The sequence below is a fragment of the Rosa chinensis genome, chromosome 4, assembly GCF_002994745.2.
Source record: "Rosa chinensis cultivar Old Blush chromosome 4, RchiOBHm-V2, whole genome shotgun sequence".
Lineage (NCBI taxonomy): Eukaryota > Viridiplantae > Streptophyta > Magnoliopsida > Rosales > Rosaceae > Rosa > Rosa chinensis.
In genome coordinates this window covers 51,495,703-51,512,882 of record NC_037091.1, presented here as the reverse complement: position 1 = coordinate 51,512,882, position 17,180 = coordinate 51,495,703, and the positions used below count along the sequence as shown (strand labels likewise).

The 17,180-nt window shown below is 36.7% G+C and overlaps 3 protein-coding genes and 1 long non-coding RNA gene across 7 annotated transcripts; 1 reads left to right on the top strand and 3 right to left on the bottom strand.

Moving 5' to 3' along the window:
* Positions 1 to 886: 886 nt before the first annotated feature.
* On the bottom strand, positions 887 to 5,509 carry LOC112200135 (protein REDUCED WALL ACETYLATION 2). Of its 2 annotated transcripts, none has more exons than XM_024341149.2 (16): positions 5,226 to 5,509; positions 5,047 to 5,138; positions 4,784 to 4,921; positions 4,642 to 4,698; positions 4,478 to 4,550; positions 4,075 to 4,233; positions 3,611 to 3,760; positions 3,270 to 3,525; positions 3,057 to 3,172; positions 2,805 to 2,891; positions 2,635 to 2,723; positions 2,481 to 2,543; positions 2,228 to 2,284; positions 1,613 to 1,709; positions 1,366 to 1,524; positions 887 to 1,208 (listed from the first exon to the last, which is right to left on the bottom strand). In XM_024341149.2, exons 1-16 carry the CDS (start codon positions 5,256 to 5,258, stop codon positions 1,203 to 1,205), a joined length of 1,632 nt encoding a protein of 543 aa, XP_024196917.1. In that variant the 5' UTR covers positions 5,259 to 5,509; the 3' UTR covers positions 887 to 1,202. The 2 variants fall into 2 exon arrangements, with proteins under 2 accessions (XP_024196917.1, XP_024196916.1); XM_024341148.2 differs by having other exon boundaries at positions 4,784 to 4,924; positions 5,226 to 5,508.
* A 479-nt stretch (positions 5,510 to 5,988) lies between these two features.
* On the bottom strand, positions 5,989 to 9,221 carry LOC112198033 (acidic leucine-rich nuclear phosphoprotein 32-related protein). Of its 3 annotated transcripts, XR_005810392.1 has the most exons (4): positions 8,710 to 9,221; positions 7,362 to 7,650; positions 6,384 to 6,441; positions 5,989 to 6,285 (listed from the first exon to the last, which is right to left on the bottom strand). XR_005810392.1 is itself a non-coding variant. In XM_024339047.2 (3 exons), exons 1-2 carry the CDS (start codon positions 9,088 to 9,090, stop codon positions 7,411 to 7,413), a joined length of 621 nt encoding a protein of 206 aa, XP_024194815.1. In that variant the 5' UTR covers positions 9,091 to 9,221; the 3' UTR covers positions 7,018 to 7,277; positions 7,362 to 7,410. The 3 variants fall into 3 exon arrangements, 2 of the variants coding, with proteins under 2 accessions (XP_024194815.1, XP_024194814.1); XM_024339047.2 differs by lacking the exons at positions 5,989 to 6,285; positions 6,384 to 6,441 and adding an exon at positions 7,018 to 7,277; XM_024339046.2 differs by lacking the exons at positions 5,989 to 6,285; positions 6,384 to 6,441 and having other exon boundaries at positions 7,018 to 7,650.
* A 370-nt stretch (positions 9,222 to 9,591) lies between these two features.
* On the bottom strand, positions 9,592 to 11,540 carry LOC121052957. Its single transcript, XR_005810393.1, has 3 exons — positions 11,461 to 11,540; positions 11,299 to 11,342; positions 9,592 to 9,674 (listed from the first exon to the last, which is right to left on the bottom strand). It is a non-coding gene; the product is annotated as an uncharacterized LOC121052957 (long non-coding RNA).
* An 89-nt stretch (positions 11,541 to 11,629) lies between these two features.
* Positions 11,630 to 15,240, top strand: LOC112200979. The gene is made up of 2 exons (XM_040519154.1): positions 11,630 to 13,707; positions 14,990 to 15,240. The coding sequence occupies exon 1, from the start codon at positions 11,871 to 11,873 to the stop codon at positions 12,132 to 12,134; it is 264 nt and encodes an 87-aa protein (XP_040375088.1). The 5' UTR covers positions 11,630 to 11,870; the 3' UTR covers positions 12,135 to 13,707; positions 14,990 to 15,240.
* Positions 15,241 to 17,180: the final 1,940 nt, after the last annotated feature.

Genomic DNA, 17,180 nt, shown 5'->3' with positions numbered 1-17,180 from the left:
TGAATAAGGAGCCATACTTGGTCTTCACGGAGTTAAATAACTTTGGAGCAAAGTTAAAGGAGGCTCAAAAGAAATTGAAATCAGGCAAGAAGTTGAACGACTTTAGATAGCTCAGTGAGGATTAAGTATTTAGGTTTGTTCCCAGTCGGCTAGTCCTATTTAGAAAAGAAAATTGATGGCATTACAAGAGGTATTCCCAGTCGGCTAGTTCTATTGGAAATGGGATGGGATATGATCTTTTTGTGTTCAGTACCATAATGTTACTTGAGTATTAATTAAAGAAATGCACCTTGCGTTTCTTTGTCAATTGAGATTTTATAGTATTTGTAGGGAAGGAAACGCAACAAAATTAAAAGAAATGCATGTATATATTCCAACCGGTCCTCCTCCCATACTTCCAATTCGTTTCACTTATTCTTTGAGTCTGATTTCTCATCATTTTTCACCATTTGGGTTTTGTCATGTCTCTGCTTCATCCGTAACAAATGGCTTAAAGGGAGACACTGGGAACTGATCATAAATCGACCGGTGATCACGCTCCCACGAAATACCTTGGTAAAACATTGGGATTAGTTACCGACTCGCGTTTTTTGTTTTCCCAATACCATTAGGACAAACAGCGTGAGCATCTGAGAAGATTAACTTGGCTAACAAGGGAAGGAGAATACTGAATACCAATTGCCAAGGGTACCTGGATGAGTGACCTGAAATGTCATGAAGCTAGAGGAGGCTACTCATCTTATACCTAGGAGTTGGCAATTAGTAAGCTCTTTTTCTCCTTGAATTTTTGTCACTAGTAATTTTATGTAATAAGAACATTAAAAAGAAAAAAGAATAAAGATATCTGGCAAATTGTAAAAAGTATTAGAATAGCAAATCTGGCACATGTTTTGCAAACTCATGGATGATTTTACTAGTGGTAAAAAGTGAAGTAACAGACTAAGAGTATGGCAAAGGTAATCCCCCTCAATTTGAGGTCATATTAATTACCCACCTTTCCTATACAGATTGTCTCAAATCTAATACAAATACAAGGATTTCTCAGACCAAAAGAATACAAATACAAGGATCTACTTTTCCATTAATAACCCCGTCACAGAAGCAGATGAATTGCCATAACCTCTAATTTAAGGCAAAGTTCATGCAGTGAGACAATCATAAGAGTGGTTTTTTCTATGCTATATCTTCACATATTTGAATTCTCAAACCTGCAAAAGTTTAGAGTATCAACGATAATGCAGAATGAGATGACGAAACATATTGCAACTTTCAACTCTCAGATAATGGATTTGGTGTTCCAAATCAAAATTTTGACTGAACAAATGTCAAAGTTTCAGCTCAAGTCAGTTCAGATGGTACCCTTACCAGCATTTGGGGGATTTTTAGGAAGACAAAAGAGATGAAGTATAATGCACATGAAACAGCTGTGGCTGTAACTATGTTGTTGACAAGGCGCTTGTTATCTTTGCTGGGTACAAATGCTATTTTCAATGTATTTGTCAGGTCAAAAAGTCTGTAAGAGATCTGCAAGCAGGCAAGAATTGGAGCATGAATAAATATGGGAGATTTTCTTTTTGATACAAAAATGCCAGATAAAAATATCTTTACTTACTGCAACATAAATGGAAGAAGTGAGCATGAAGTTCAACATTGGGTAGTCTGGGATCATCGCCAGCAACAACTTTGGCTGACCATCAGGAACAGCTGATCTGCAAGGTTCAATAGAAATCATAATAAGATATATATTTTCCTGCTACCGTATCCATAAATATGTCTACAATGCAACCTTCCCTTGAACCAAAAAAGGAAACTGTAGACTCAAATAAAGCTTGAAGAGTATTTCATTTCTCAATAAGATAATAAACCACTTTTTAGCATTGACTAACAGAAGGTGCTATATGAAACATTTGCATTGTTGATGGGAGACATCGATCAGATCAGAAGTGACCTTACGGTTAACGGGAAATTGATGATCATTTCCACTTCTGCTATTAACATTGAAAAACATTTTCCCATTAAACAAGGATAACCTATTTCAGTGAGCAGCCTACTCTACTCAATTAAACATGTTATCTCACATGTGTGGGGTAATATCGACTAGGTTGAAATTATGTGTGAAGACATAATGTCAAACTAATGTCATCTATCTTTAACAAATGACTGGAGCATACAGTGAATGAGTGAAGGCTTAAAGGTGCTGGAGGAGTAATTATGAGTTTTAGCGTACCTTAACCACACGTGGAATTGCAAGATGTAGGTCTCCAGTGTTATCTTTCCAAGCCATCTTGTTGGGGAAAAGAAAACAGAAGTTTTAAAAATCATGTGAATATGAATTGCACATGATGTAATTTGAACCAAAAACTAAAGACTTAAAGCTACCAGAATCTTTGAGAATACTCCTAATGGTGTCTGCGGCAAGTGATATGCCTCCAATACATGAGAAAAAAGATTAACAAAGACAGATCAAAAGAGTCACTCACGCAAAAAGGGTCAAAGAGTAGCTCCGGAATTGCTGGGTGACATTTCGCAAAGATATATAGACCCTGATCAACAAAAAGGAAATTCTACATTAGTAAAGACAAAAGGTTTTCAAACAGTCTAAATTGTTAACACATTCTGGTAAAGATATCATACGTTATTGGAATCCATGAGGTATAAGGATGATATTTATTGTAAGTGAGCTTGTCCATCTTGTATATATACTCAAACCATAGATATCCCACCTACACGTTTAAACAGCAATCAGACAGCATAGAGATGGAAACTTTGAAACAAGATTTTTCTGAAAATGAGAACTATAATACCGTCAGGGATACTGCAGAAACAGCTGTTTTGATTGACATTCTACGCTTCCAATCTGCTTCCTCCAATTTCTCCATCCACCGCTCAACCTATAAGACTTTGTGCCAATCGGTAAGCTACTAAACTGAAAATAATGATGAAAGGAATGCATCCATATACCACACCCAACAATCAAGTATGAAAATATTGCACTAAAAGATACAATTGCATTGGAAAATAGACAGCTTTTTTCTTTCTTTTTTTTCAAATCTTACCGTTGGATGATAGTAAGCATATATCATTCCAATTATCCATATGTAACGATCAAGGCCAGAGCGGAAATGCCACTCATGCAAGACTGGTAGATTTGGTTTTGCAGGGTCTGTGTAGGCTGCAATTTTTTTTGTTTTTTACATGATTTGGGTCAGTGACCAGAAATTTGTTGAAATAAAAAATGAAAAAGAAGAAGAATTTTAGAAGTTATTTACCAAAGAGGAATGTAAATGGGCTCCAAAGCACTTCAAACACTCCCGGTATTTCCCATATCAAGATAACAACCAAGAAGCAAGCAATGATTTTTAACGCTATCACCGACCCAATCTCATTATACTTGTTCAAGATACCAAGCGCCCCATAAACCATAAGAGTGAATAGAGTGTGCATAGGACAGATGTAGTACAGCACGTAACTGTTGTTGAGGACCACACAGCAAAACAATACCAAGAAATTAAGCCGCCACATCATCTGCTCAATAAGGCACAGAATGTGTTAGATAAATACTTAATATGACAACTCACACGACATCTTTGAGACTTAGGGGATTGCATACCTGTGCGAACCTTGCTAGGCTGAAATCCTTGCGAACATAGTAATAAGAAAAGTTTCCAAATCCAGTCATCCACACATATCCAGCAATGAACACTCGAATTGCATTATAAAATTCTGCTGCAGCAAAATAGTGGTACAACAAAAATAACACCTGCAACATAGAAAAACAGATCAAGACCCTAAAGATGATAATTATACGAGGCCTACAGGGCATGTGTTTAGAAATACGTCCAGGCATTTTAACAGTCGTAGTTTTTATGCTGAAAATAACAGGATTACAAATTGAATGAAAATGCTTCATACCTAGCCAATAAAACTTATAAAAGTAATCCATAACCAAAGATCTTGTTCATCATAAACAAGCCTACTTCATAAAACAATACAAACAGAACAAGCTGCATCCATCTGATCTTATTCCTAATAAACAAGCATACATAACATAATAAACGAGTACAAGTAAAATACCTGCATCCAGCCCTTCCACTCCTCAGTTTGATGCCTATTCAAATATAGAATGGATTTCCCAGTGAGTGGAGACTTCTCATTATGTATCGTGAAAGAAGTAATGGCTGACACTATGATGAGAAGGAAGTACAGAAATATGAAAAGATCCCGGTTGTAACTCTGCACATACAGACAACAGTCAAGAAAATAAGTTTCCTAAAAAAAAAAAAGATACTTGAGCAAAAATCGAGAAGATAATTGATTTTCAACACTTCACTGGTTCTTTCTTATTGTTAAATATTCCATTCACAATTCAAATTAGCTTCCTGTAATCAATTAGGGGTTGGCTTTATTTGAAAGCCAATGGCTTCCAGTGATGAAGAACGAAATGTCTAACATAACAGGGTTAAATTATCAATGTCACCTTTTTAGACGAGTTGAAGAAATCTGTACGATCACACAGGTAGAAGTATGCTAAGAGAACACTAAATTCAGATCTGCAAGAAAAAATGGAAGGCATAGGTCAACATTCTAATAACCATACAAGTATATTTCTCTGATCCATCGATTGCACTAAACTTCACTTACATTGCTCTTAGCGTCAACCGATTTTCAATCAAAAATGCCTCATCCATCAACATGAACCTAAACAGACAAAACAAGAGTAAGCACATAACACAACAAATCATGAATTCACAACTTGTAGTTCAACGATTGCCATTCAGGAAACCTGAAAATCGGCGAGGCGGTAGCCGAAGTTCGAGCTTTGGGAGAGGCAGATTGGAGACCTCCTCCCTCCAACAACACAGCTCTGTCGTCCTCTTTAACCACATCCTTCTCAACTTCAACTAAACTCACCTCAGAGTGCCTACTAGTATCACCAAAAAAAAAAAATCTCATTCAGTCACAAACACACAAGCTTATAACTTCATTGATCACTCTCATACACAAACACATACACTAGAGAGAAAATAAAAAAAAATCAGAACTCACAGTTTGGTGGAGAGTGAATTCTTCTTGTACTCCAAGAACTCAGAGTAAATCCAAGCTCCAATAATAGGTAAAATTCCAAGCAAAATCGAGACCTGCAATCATGAACCAAAATCACAGCGATTCAAAAAGCAAGCACTCAAATCAGAGAAGGATCTAGAAGCGAAGCAGTAGAGGAGTACCTGACCGACAGTTACAGGGCTGAAGATCACCATTTCTGGCAAAGAAGGGGTGAGAGGCGGAGATCAATGAGCGAGCATTTCACAGATCTCGGATTTGCTCAGAATCTAAATCGAGATTCTTGGCGGAATGTAATAAATGTGTGGAAATTTGTACGCTGCCGTAGAGCGTAGACGTATTGATCGGTGAACAAGATGTGGGAAACAAAAACGAGCGCGTTGCACAGAGAGAGAGAGAGAGAGAGAGAGAGACGGTGAGTTAATGAGTGACAACCATATGGGTGATATGGAAATACTCGGCGCTTTTTATTTTTCGAAATATGCGAAAAGAACCTTGTTTTGTTGTGATAGCGCCATTTCTTATAAATTATTCATTTAAATCATCATAAATTACTTTTTTTTTCTTCTGTTTTTTCGATGGAATTTTTATTATTTCCGTCATAAAGAACTGAATATCTGTATTCCAAAAAACAAAAAAGAATTAAGATCTGATGACTGATGATATGGGTGGTTTACCGCATTAGTCAGAACTAAAAACTTAACCAGCCATTGTGGTTACTAAAAGCATTTCTTGTGCAATATGACGAAAAATAGCATTAATCCGATCATATTTGGGTTACTCTTTCAGTTTTCGCCAATATTCACCTAACCGACAACCAAACCGAGTTGAACTGACAATGTAGTTTAGGGTGAGTTCCACTAATCGGTGTTCAACCCTTATCTAGATTTATCAGGCTGACCATTTTCCATTCATCTTAATTTTTCATTACTTAAGCCAAACTCATTGAAGGATGTTGATTTATCTCCTGTTCTTTTGACAATTTTATACGTTAGTTTTCCTTCCACTTCCTTGTTTTCTAAGGAGGAATGATTCCAAAATTCAAAGTGCTTGTGGTCGTGGATAGACATGCCACCTGCGTACTGCCATTTTTTGGTTCCACTGACCAATGCCGGCAAAAATAGTTTTTCATATTTCTCTCATTGAGATTCAAAATGGCTTTCCCAAACTGAAGGGTAGAACGGTAATAATTGACAAAATGCCCTCCCTCTCCCTGCACTTCATCTGCTCAGAGCCACCACAGTAAAATTAAGCTCAGTAAATAATGTCACGTTACCGGAATTAAACTTAACAGTTAAAAACGAATTTCATTTATTACTCACCTCGCGCGGCAATGGGGTGCAGACGTATACAAGGGACCCCTCCCCACCAGGTCGTCATCTGTAACATCATATATTTACGAAAACAACCGAGTTATTTACAGAATAATAATAGCCGACATAGGATGACCGACAGATAAAAATGCAAACACTCCAAGTCGTAAATGACCCGACCCACTATCTTATTTATACGACTTTTATTTACTTTGCCTCACCATTTATGCCCGGTCATTAGTTTACTTTAGTCATACACAACCACATGCTCGCCATTTTCAAACGAAAAAAAAAATGCTCGTCGTTGTTGGACGACAATGATATTTCCATTCCAGAGTGCATTTCATTAGATTGGTAAAATACCACAGTATCCAATTGGAATTTTACCAAACAGGTCCTGTAATTTTTTTTATTTTTTTCTGTTAAAACACCCATTATGAACAAATGCACCCAAAACAAAAATTTAAACGAATATAAATAATTAATAAATAAATAGTTGATGGGCATAACTCAGTAGGGTATTGATGATCCTTTCATTCAAGGATTCATTATGCTGAATTCATAATGAGACATGAGAACTACCAACCAAAATTGAGCTTATCAAAAAAAAAAAAAACAACCAAAATGATGAGCAAAAAGGCCCTACCACTGAAAGCTGCAATCAACCTAATAGATGATGAAAAAAAGAGTATTAAAAGCTACAAAGTTCATCCAAATCCTTTAAACCCTTACATAAATCCTAAACCACCAGACTCTTTCGAATCATCCACATTAACATAACACTAAAGCATTAACAGATGCTGAAACTTCTTATAAACCTAAAAACTATACTGCACCATGATTTGGATAATACAGCAACAAGAACCAGCACAGAATTTAGGAAACACATCCTAATCCTCCTTTCTACAAACAAGACGATCAGATCATGAGTTTTTAAGAGAGAGAGAGAGAGAGAGATGATAGAATGAGAGTGAGAGAGAGATTGACCTAGTTGTTAATGGTCAGTCAGTCCTCAAACCAAGCTTGGGACCCAGCCCTATCGCTTAGAGGGTCTCACATCATCCTCTCCACCATCATCATCGTCATCTGAATCATCCTTGTCTGATCTCTTCCTCTTTGGCGGAGCCTCAACCTTCCCACCAGCGTCATCGTCGTCATCCTCTTCTTCCTCAACATCTTCATCTTCTCCATTCTCTTCAGGTTCAAAATCACTTGCATCTTCCTCATCCTCCGCACGGGCTACTGGCCTAACAAGGTATTCAGTCCCAATGTCATCCTGTAGATTTCAAGGAGTCAGTCAACATTCCACTGACAGATAATCATATATAACAAAACAGATGCATAAATAACAAATGGAAAAAGGGAATCATCAAACAAGTGCACAAATACTCTACAAAAAGCGGTATAAGGAGAAACTACCATTCAAACAGAAAAGTTGGTTGAAGATTGAAGAATTTTGAACATCATTCCAATTTTTCAAATGAGCCAAAAGGACCAGCAGTGAACTAAATGACAAATTTGCAGAAAAGTAAGAACCAGCTTTAGTCCCACTTTAAAACAAAGGAGTAAATTTGTAAGCAACAAAGACGATGAAAAGAAATTAAAATTAATATAAGTTGCAGAGTGTTTTGTTAACAAGAACAATTTCAAGAGTTGGTTTTTGATGTCTGCCAAAGGCGTAAAGCTTCTGACATTCAAAAGGTAACTATTGGCTCTGCAATAACTGTTTGTCATAGTCAAAGTAGTATTAGATCTGAAGCCATAGTCATAAGGTGCTGTATATAAAGCAGTCCTCCAAGGATGATTTTAAGAAATCCCAAACAATTGTTCAGAACAAATAAATACCAAACAAAAACAGTAATATTAATACGCTGAAAACAATTGTTTACAGATCTGTGACTACAGCCAACTGTTTCCAGATCCAGGAAAAGGGAAAAGCAGAATGAACCCTAGTTATAGTTATGAACAGTATCAGAAACATAGATTATCCAAAAATACTATATTCAGATCTTTGTAAATAACAAATTCCTGATCATATTCAGTAACAGGAGGGCCAGAACTGATTGCTATAAATCCAAACAAATCAGATCTGGATAAATATTGAGAATCCACCAAATTCAGGAAGAAAAAAAGAATTGAAATTCAATTTTATGCAGCACCAATTATTTGTTCAAATTTTCAGATCAAAAACCAGTGAAATCAAATCAAATAGTTCTATAGAATTAAAATATTTAAAAAAAAAACGAATAGTACCAGATCTGAAAATTTTCAACCAGAAAGTACTGAAAGCTACTTTAACAAATAAGGAAAAAGAGGAAAAGATTCGGCTAATTACCTCATCCTCGCCCTCGCCGTCGTCGTCATCGTCGTCGTCATCTCCCTCGCCGTCGTCGTCGTCATCGCCTCCTTCAGCGCCTTCCTCGTCTTCTTCGTCCTCATCGTCGTCGTCGTCTATTGACTGAACCGGAGGGCCACCGGAGGACTGTACGACCTCCTGGACGTCGTCGTCGTCATCTTCATCCTCATCGTCGTCATCGTCGTCGTCATCCGCGTCGTCGTCGTCGTCGTCATCCTCGTCTTCGTCGCCGTCCTCTTCCTCGTCTTCGAGGCCGTCGTCGGAGTCGGAGGACTCGGAAACGGACTCGTACTGCTCCAATTCCTCGGCAGTCAAAGGCTTCACTTCGTTTTCCTCCACAACTTCCTCCATAACCTTCATCTTTCACAATTTCACAGAGAATTTTGGTCTTTGTTTTCTGGAAAAACCGAATTGGGGAGTTGGATTATAGAGAGTGAGAGAGAGAGAGAGAGAGAGAGAGAGATGGGCGAGGGAGAGGGGGAGAGAGAGAAGCTTCTTGGTTCGCTTTACCAGTAGCTCTGCAAGCCAGTGATCTCAGCCGTTGAAACGAGCGTTCACGCGGATCGGTGACGTGGCGAGAGATCTGACGGTGCTCGTTGGCTTGTTTGTAATTTTGTGTTTATGGGGCTCCTGCGGCGCTTCACATTCGTTTCCTCATCACCCGGCTACTCACGTGCGAGGGACGCGTGCGACGTTCGAGGTATCTAACCCTAGGGTTTTCTTTATCTCGATAGTGGGTCCACATGTAGTTGGGCTAGGTCGGGTTGATAGCCTGTTATTTACTTCGGGTTGAGACCCAACTCTGACCCAAATAAGAAAAACAACCCTAAATGTCTCGCAACCACTCCAGTTCTTCACATTACCTAATATATGTTGTTCACGACTCTATTTGTACGGTTTTAAAATCACACATTCAGAGGTGTGTTGAGAATGTAAATCCCGCACTGAAAAAAAAGATCTCTCCAACTATTATCAAATGCCTCATGCATTTGTCTAAATCTAGTGAAACTGCATTATTATTCTCCTCGCTAGGTGTCATCCAAACTCATAGTGAGACTATAAATATGGGGAGGATTCAGTGCACCGACGTGCACTTGCACCGACGTAAATGGATGGTTAAATTATATTAAATACACTCTTAGGTTATTAATTATAAATATCAAGGGTTGAGATCATCTTATAAGTGTTGGGTCATTTGCACCGTCGGTGCATAGAATAATTTCCACCATAAATACTTATTTTGAGGATCCACGGCTTGAACTCATTAGTCCCGAGGCCCTCGCTTGGATCCTTGTTCTGTAGTTGAAGCAATTTTCGAGTTTCACCTAGTGCAAACTAATTGATGTGCGCTTGCTTTAAGTAAATGATTACTGACGGAACGCTTCATTAACCTTTTTTAGAAATTTATTATAATCAAGTCGTTGAGATCACCCTAAAAGTGATGAGGGAGGGTTTGGAATTGAATGAAAATGTCCTTCTTCAAAACTACCAATTTCTACCTTCTTTATTCTTATGTCTCCCACTCTCCCTTCAATTGGATTGTTGAATATGTATGAGGAATGAGTCTATTTTTTCAGGATAGTTACCATATCATGCATGAACTCAGTCTATATAATTGAATGGAAATGACTCCATTTCTTTCCACTCGAATGTATTATTGATAAGTTTTCTTTTATGATGAACGACAATACATGTTGCTCTTTGGTTTTGCTCAACATTGGAGGCAAGTAATTTGGCACTACAATAATGACTTCGCCTCAAACGTGAGACCGGATTTGGTTCTTATGGATAAGAAAAGGCATGGTCGCCATTCATATCCTTATGTTGTTTAATATCCATGCATGGTATACTGAATGCGATAAGAATAGTAAAATTAGTGATCGATCAAATACCAATTTAATCAAAAACTCAACCGAGCGGTCCATATATATACATATGTGTGTGTGTGTGTGACATGGGTGTGATATAATGCAATTGAACAGCTCTCATGCTAATAATAGATCGGAAAATTATGCATAAGTTGGGAATACAATAATTGGTCTAAGTTAGATTTGTGGGTTATATCACTTGGGTAGTATGTGGTTTAGAGTCCCTACGAAGCACAAGCTGGTGTTTAAGTCTAGCTAACTCACAAAGCAAATCATCATTCATCACTAATAATTTCTTATGTACATATTCTATATTGTATTAGTCGGTCAAAACTTGACATTTTTATGGAATATTGTATTCATCTGTCGATATTTATTATTAGATCCAGAAAATGAAAATCGTGATCTAGTATGAGATGATGTAGACATAACACTATAGACTCGATTTGATTTAGGCATGTAAAACATGTCACATGTGTTATAGTCGTTTATTTTTTTATTATAAGAAAAAATTAAATAAAATCTACTTGCTTTGAGGTCAAGAAACATGCAATTGTCCATTCAATCCCTAAACTAGAACTTTCAAACTTCATTGTCGAATTACATAAGCTAACCAATAGAAGAACCCAACACGATAACAACTCATTACAAATATCATAGTTTATGTTATATATTTGCCAGAAGAGATCAAATTGCTCACCTAAAAGTCAGCTACCATATGAGCGCCATCAAAATCGACCTTCCCTTCAAAGTTCAAACAATGATTAGCAACTGTTCCAATACTTCCTTTTTAAACTTAATCAATTCACTTCTACCACAATCCAAGCTGTAACTAAAAAGATTGTTTCAACTGCCTATATACCTCCAAATTTTTACCATCACTTTCTGCCAGCTCCGAGCAACTTCCAGCATTGGATTTTAGTCATTTTAGTTTGATATAAAATGGAAAAAAAGAGACGGAGAGAAGGAACTAGATGCTTACCCTATCCCTATATATATGCTTACGGAACCCAACATGAGAAAACAGTAGAATCTGTATCAGTGTATAAAAGTCGATTATGTTAGCACCCGATTGGCAGCTAGGTCAATCATACTTAGCTGGAACACGTGTACTTGCTGATATATATATATATGCCTTTAATCCATATTTCACTATTTCAGCACATTTCTAGCTAAAAAACTCACCAGACGGCATATCCCACTTTCTTCATTCCACAAATCCAACTTTGCGGGATGCTGAGGAGATATTAAGCAGCGGGAAGATCATCGGTCATGGCGGCGTGGTACTCCACAGCTTTCCGGTGGTTGGAGGAGTTAGATTTCTCGTTGCCATCAGCTGGAAGTTTCAGGTGGCCGGGAGTGTTTGATTTCTCCTACTTTACTTCGGGGTGGAACTTGAACTTGTCGAGCTTCAGGATATGGTTCGATTTTTCTATAGTTGATGATGTGCTGTGGACCTTGGTGACTGTGGTGGAGTCCTTAGTTTTGGCTGCCATGCTCTGCTTCTTCTTTCTCTTCTGTGGTTGTACCCTCTGATTCTTTGATCCTTTATGTTTTGTTTTAGCTTCTTAGATGAATAGACATAGACTGTACATGTCTTAGTATTATATAATTTTGGTTTTTTGTGGTGGTGAAATTTGGTAACAGGGTGAAACAGGCACACATTTTATGATTATGGGTTGAGTTAAAAGTGGACTTGATTTTATTTACTGCATTGGCTTTGGAATCTGGAAGAAATCAACATTTTCCGGCTAGCTCTTTAGCAGCTGTGTTCAAATTTGCTTCAGAATTTTGTGAAGGTTTCATAGTTTACTAGAAAAAGATTACATTTCTTGCCATTAATTAGACTTGTTTTGATTCATGACAATGAACGATTAACTTGAACAATGTTAGTTTCTTAAGTTGATTCTGTTAATTGATGATCAGGTTTAGTTCTGGAGGTTTAAGAACAATTTCATTAGACCCTACATTCTGTAATTTTGGGTATGGTGCTTAATTGGCAGTTCTGCAATGGTGGAGGGTCTAATGACAGATGAACTTTCTCTAAAGTTGTAAACTTGTAATGCATGCTCATCATATTACCAAAGCTAATTATAGCAGTCAGTCACACTCAGCCTCCAAAACAGGGGAAAGCTGATAACTTTTCCCTATTTTTGGGTCCAACATGTTAATTGTAATCATAATCTATACTTTGTTTCTCGGGTTAGCTCCAGTGAGTGAGGATTGAAGTTAAGTAGGTCATGAGTTCGATTTCCTTCATTCCAGTGTAATAAGCAAAATAAAGATATAAAAAACACTCCTAATTTATGACACTTTATGAGTGAGGGCCAATTTAATTATTGATCCCTGAGGTTTGTGTATACACTGTATTTTGTTATATGGTATCCAGTAATATGAGTGAAGACTGGAGAGGGATTCAAACTTTGACTTTTGGAAAACTCAATCTACAAATCTGCACAACATAGGAACATTAGATAATAATAATACTAATACGTCATACTTGTGACAATTTTGGCATCCCTCTTAGGCTATGTTTGGGGGGGCTTTTTTGCTCCCCTGCTTATAAGCACCAGAGCAACAAGTGTTTGGTGAGTGAGCTTATGGTCAGCTTTTGGAAAAAGCTGCCCCAGCTTTCCCCAGCTTTTAGAAGCCGACTCCCCCCAGCTTTTAGAAGCCAGAAGCCCGCTGAGTACTGTAGCGGTGATTACTGTTCATTAATGAATTTTTTTAAATCCCGGTTTCTACCCTCCGTTGGCTGAAGCAATTACAATGAACTGCCATCAAACCCTCGATATCGATATCAGTCTCTCGCTCTCCCATCTCCCTCTGCTCGATCCCATCTCCCTCTGCTCGATCACAGAACGCATCCCATCCCATCAAGCAAGCCTCGATCTCCCTCTGCTCGATCTCCCTCTCACAGAACCCATCCAGTCGCCGCCACATCTCGCGCATCCCATTCGATCTCCCTCTAATCACAGAACCCATCGAGTCGCCGCCGCATCTCGATCTCCCTCTAATCACAGAACCCATCAGTCGCCGCATCTCGATCTTGGCCTCACTTGCATCTCATCAGGATTTCGGAAGTGAAATTGAAGCCTCAATCAAGCAAGTCAGTCTCTCTCCCTGCTTCGTTCTTATCTTTAATCTAATTGTTGTTATATTTGTTTTGATTTTCGTAGTTCTTGTTAAAGCTTTTGCATTGTGACTTTCGCAACCTCTTCTAAATCAAAAAACACGCTGGGGTTTGGTAGTGGGTAAGAGTGGATTGGGAAAGTTAAAACATTTTGGTGTGGTGAGTGCTAGTGATCTAGAAGTGTACTACTGATGAGCAAGGTTTGAGTGAATGTTAGTTGGATAGTTCAATTATGTTTGCTTTTCTTGTTTATCGATCCATTTAGGTGTTTCAGAATTTGTTTGTCAGATGAAGTGTATAGGCTTCACAATTATGGATCTGTACTAAGAATAGCTCCTGCAAGATGAGGTGTTTTCGATTTGGTTGGTTTTTTTATATCTATCAGGAAACTAAATGGGAATTGAATTTTTGCTATAAACTGGAGTTGTTCTTCCAGAGTTGCAGTCACTTTTTGTTTGGGGTTTTGAGTAATTAAGTTATAGTTTACTGTATCATTATCATATATGGGAACGAATTCTACAAAGGTTTTCAATCACTGAAGGAACAAGAAAATGGGGATGAATTGAGTAATGATAATAAAAAAGAAAACTAAGAACATGAAGGATGAGAAGATGCTTCTCAGTTTCTTTCCTGTCGGTCACCAACCCTTTAATTCCAATGTGCAGAAGTACTCTTTTTTATTTTTTTTTGAAGGATGCAGAAGTACTCCTTTAAGTTTTCTTTTTCTTATAGCTTTGTTGTTTGTTTCAGCTGTACAAATGGTTGGGGCTGTTCAAGCTACTTTATTCTTTTTCTTATAGCTGCCTTTTTTCTTTGTCTGTTGTTGATGTTTATGTTTTCTTATCACTGCTTTAGTTTCTTGTTATTGCATCTAAAGCTTATCTTCATATCATTGATTATGCATTGGGGTTGGTACTAAAGCTTGGGCTGTAAATTTTTGGCTTTTTATCTGTGCTAGATGGCTGTTTGGAATGATGCTTTAGTAGATGTTTTTTGTGACTTATGTATCAAGGAGGTGGATAACAATAATCGTCCACATACTCATTTTAATCCGGAAGTTGGGTAATAACCGAAATTGATCGATCATGGTTAATAACCGAAAATGATCAATTATACCCCTTTTCTTATTTGGTTCTATGGTTGGGTAATAATAATGAGCTTAGTGTTTGCATTTTTCTTCTGAATACATAATCCAAGCTAGACAATTTTTCTTCTATTTGGTGCAAGTATTAATAGTAAATTGTTGATATGCATGTAGGTTTCCCAGCACAGGAAGCTAGCTAGCAGGTAGCAGAAAAAGAGATCAGATCAGAAAAGTGGTGCAGGTCTCATATTATAGCTAGTCTGGATCATGTGATTCTAGAGTTTAAATGATATATGTGATTCTAGAGTTTAAATGATATCAACTAAATTTTGTGGTGGGCATAGAGCCAGTTTGTAGTACACTTTTATTCAAGTAACTCGATGGATTATCATCAAATCTATATTTTAACAGTTTGATATTTGCTAGCATTGGATGTCAATTAGCTTTTCTGTGGGATTGTAATCCAAACTGAATTTGGTTGGATGACAAAATTTTAGCACCTGACTTCTGATGTAGCAACCAGCAACTAGCAATTCAATTAGTTGACTTTGGACAAAATGGACCACATAATAGGCAGCCTCTTAAAAGAGCTACAATCCTAAACTAGAAATTTATCTAGTATGTGCGGGATGGGAAGGGTCTGCTCTTGATGAATGCGCGTAATAACGTGAACATTTGATGTGAACTAGAAACTATGATTTATAATAATATAGTCACCATGATTTATAATCATATTGTCCAATATTAATCAAATAGTCACCATGCTTTATAAAAATTCAAAGTTAACAAAAATTAATACGGAGATAATAAAGATTAAAAATAATAACAAGATCATTTGAACAATATTGTTTTATATACAATTAATTAAGCAAAATAATCTCTCATGTCCAATTCGGTCATTCCACAAATAAAAAGCACAAGCCAGTTTGATTTACCAAACACTTTGCCACTGCTTCTGCCACTGACAGCCCTTATAAAAAGCTAGTTTACCAAACACTCAGCAGCTTTGCTTTTCAGCCACTTATTCTCAGAAATAAGCAGAAGCCAGCTTTTTCTCAAGGAACAGCTATACCAAACATAGCCTTAGTCATGACATTTCTAGTTTCGAGATCTAAATTAGATTTTATTTAGTTTGTTTTTAATGTCATTGTGAACTTAATACTCTCTTCAATTTGGGAGAGAGTCGTTTGTAGGAAGTGCCATGATAGTAGGAAAATTCGTTTGGATGTGATTGTATTAGGTCATTAAAACATATCCACAAAAAGAATGTTCAGATCTCAGCTCATGGTCAATGTTCAATGAAATATTATATAGTGATATACGGGGGCGGACCGGCGGAGAGAGGCAGGGGCTATTGTGCCTCAGTTTTAATTGTTAGAATGATATATACTATATTAAGTGGGTGAGTGCGAATAAGATTGCCCAGCCCAGTTGTTAGCAAGCGAGACTTCCCACCATTGTTATAGGTTTGATCCCCATATGGCTCTTTATAGATTCTTTTTGTACTTACAGATTTTTATTAAAAATCTAATATCTATTAAAAATATATACGATATCTATACTATTATTAAGAGAAGAGGCTTTGTTAGTTAAAGTGGACTTGAAAAAACGACTTAATCCTTAGACCATAGATTATTTAAAAATATTTTTTAATAAATGGATGTCATAATCGTAATAAACAAAATAATAGAATAAAATTTTAATTTATTTCCCCCTAAAATCTCTCTCTATAACTTCCCACTTCCATAGTTCCACAGCAAAAGAGGAGGAAAAATACAAATACAAATTCCAAAACTCCCCAAGTTTCTCCAATGATTATTTTGTTTTTTTTTTCTTTTAAAAATTAAACCCACACACAAAGTGTGTGTTTTGGTCTAGTTATATTATAGTATCTCTAATTTTTTTTTAAATTTCACATTATACTTAATGATTTCTATTTCCTTTCCTTTGTACTTACAGTTTTCAGGTCCAATACAAATCATTAAAAAATATATATATTAGCACCAATAACAATTCTCAGCCAATTATTTTGTCAATTATAAACATTTTTTACAAATATGTCATAATACTTGAAAATAAAATAGAAAAATTATATGTAATTTGTTAAAAATTAAATCATATCCTGTTATAGAGAAATCTTCGAATATAAATAGCTTATTGAAGTAATTTTTAAAGCTTTTTTATATAGACATAGAAATTTGATATTACATTTTCGTTAGGACTCTATGAACTATTTCGTGCCCCAATAAACTTAAATTTCTGACTCCGTGGTGATATATATGATTAAATGAATAGAAAAGAGGTTACCCAAAACGTTCAAGGACACAGACACACAGTACTATACAACATAGGATTAATTAGAAAC

What these genes read in the sequence shown, in the direction of transcription:
- LOC112200979 (XM_040519154.1), top strand. Translation starts at nt 11,871, where the DNA reads ATGGCGGCGTGGTACTCCACAGCTTTCCGGTGGTTGGAGGAGTTAGAT.
- LOC112200135 (XM_024341148.2), bottom strand. Translation starts at nt 5,258, where the DNA reads ATGGTGATCTTCAGCCCTGTAACTGTCGGTCAG. An exon ending in CGGTTGACGCTAAGAGCAAT is followed by an intron (nt 4,551 to 4,641) that starts GTAAGTGAAGTT and finishes TTTTTCTTGCAG; the next exon opens with ATCTGAATTTAGTGTTCTCT. An exon ending in CCCATTTACATTCCTCTTTG is followed by an intron (nt 3,173 to 3,269) that starts GTAAATAACTTC and finishes AAAAAATTGCAG; the next exon opens with CCTACACAGACCCTGCAAAA.
- LOC112198033 (XM_024339046.2), bottom strand. Translation starts at nt 9,090, where the DNA reads ATGAAGGTTATGGAGGAAGTTGTGGAGGAAAACGAAGTGAAGCCTTTG. An exon ending in ACGGCGAGGGCGAGGATGAG is followed by an intron (nt 7,651 to 8,709) that starts GTAATTAGCCGA and finishes TGAAATCTACAG; the next exon opens with GATGACATTGGGACTGAATA.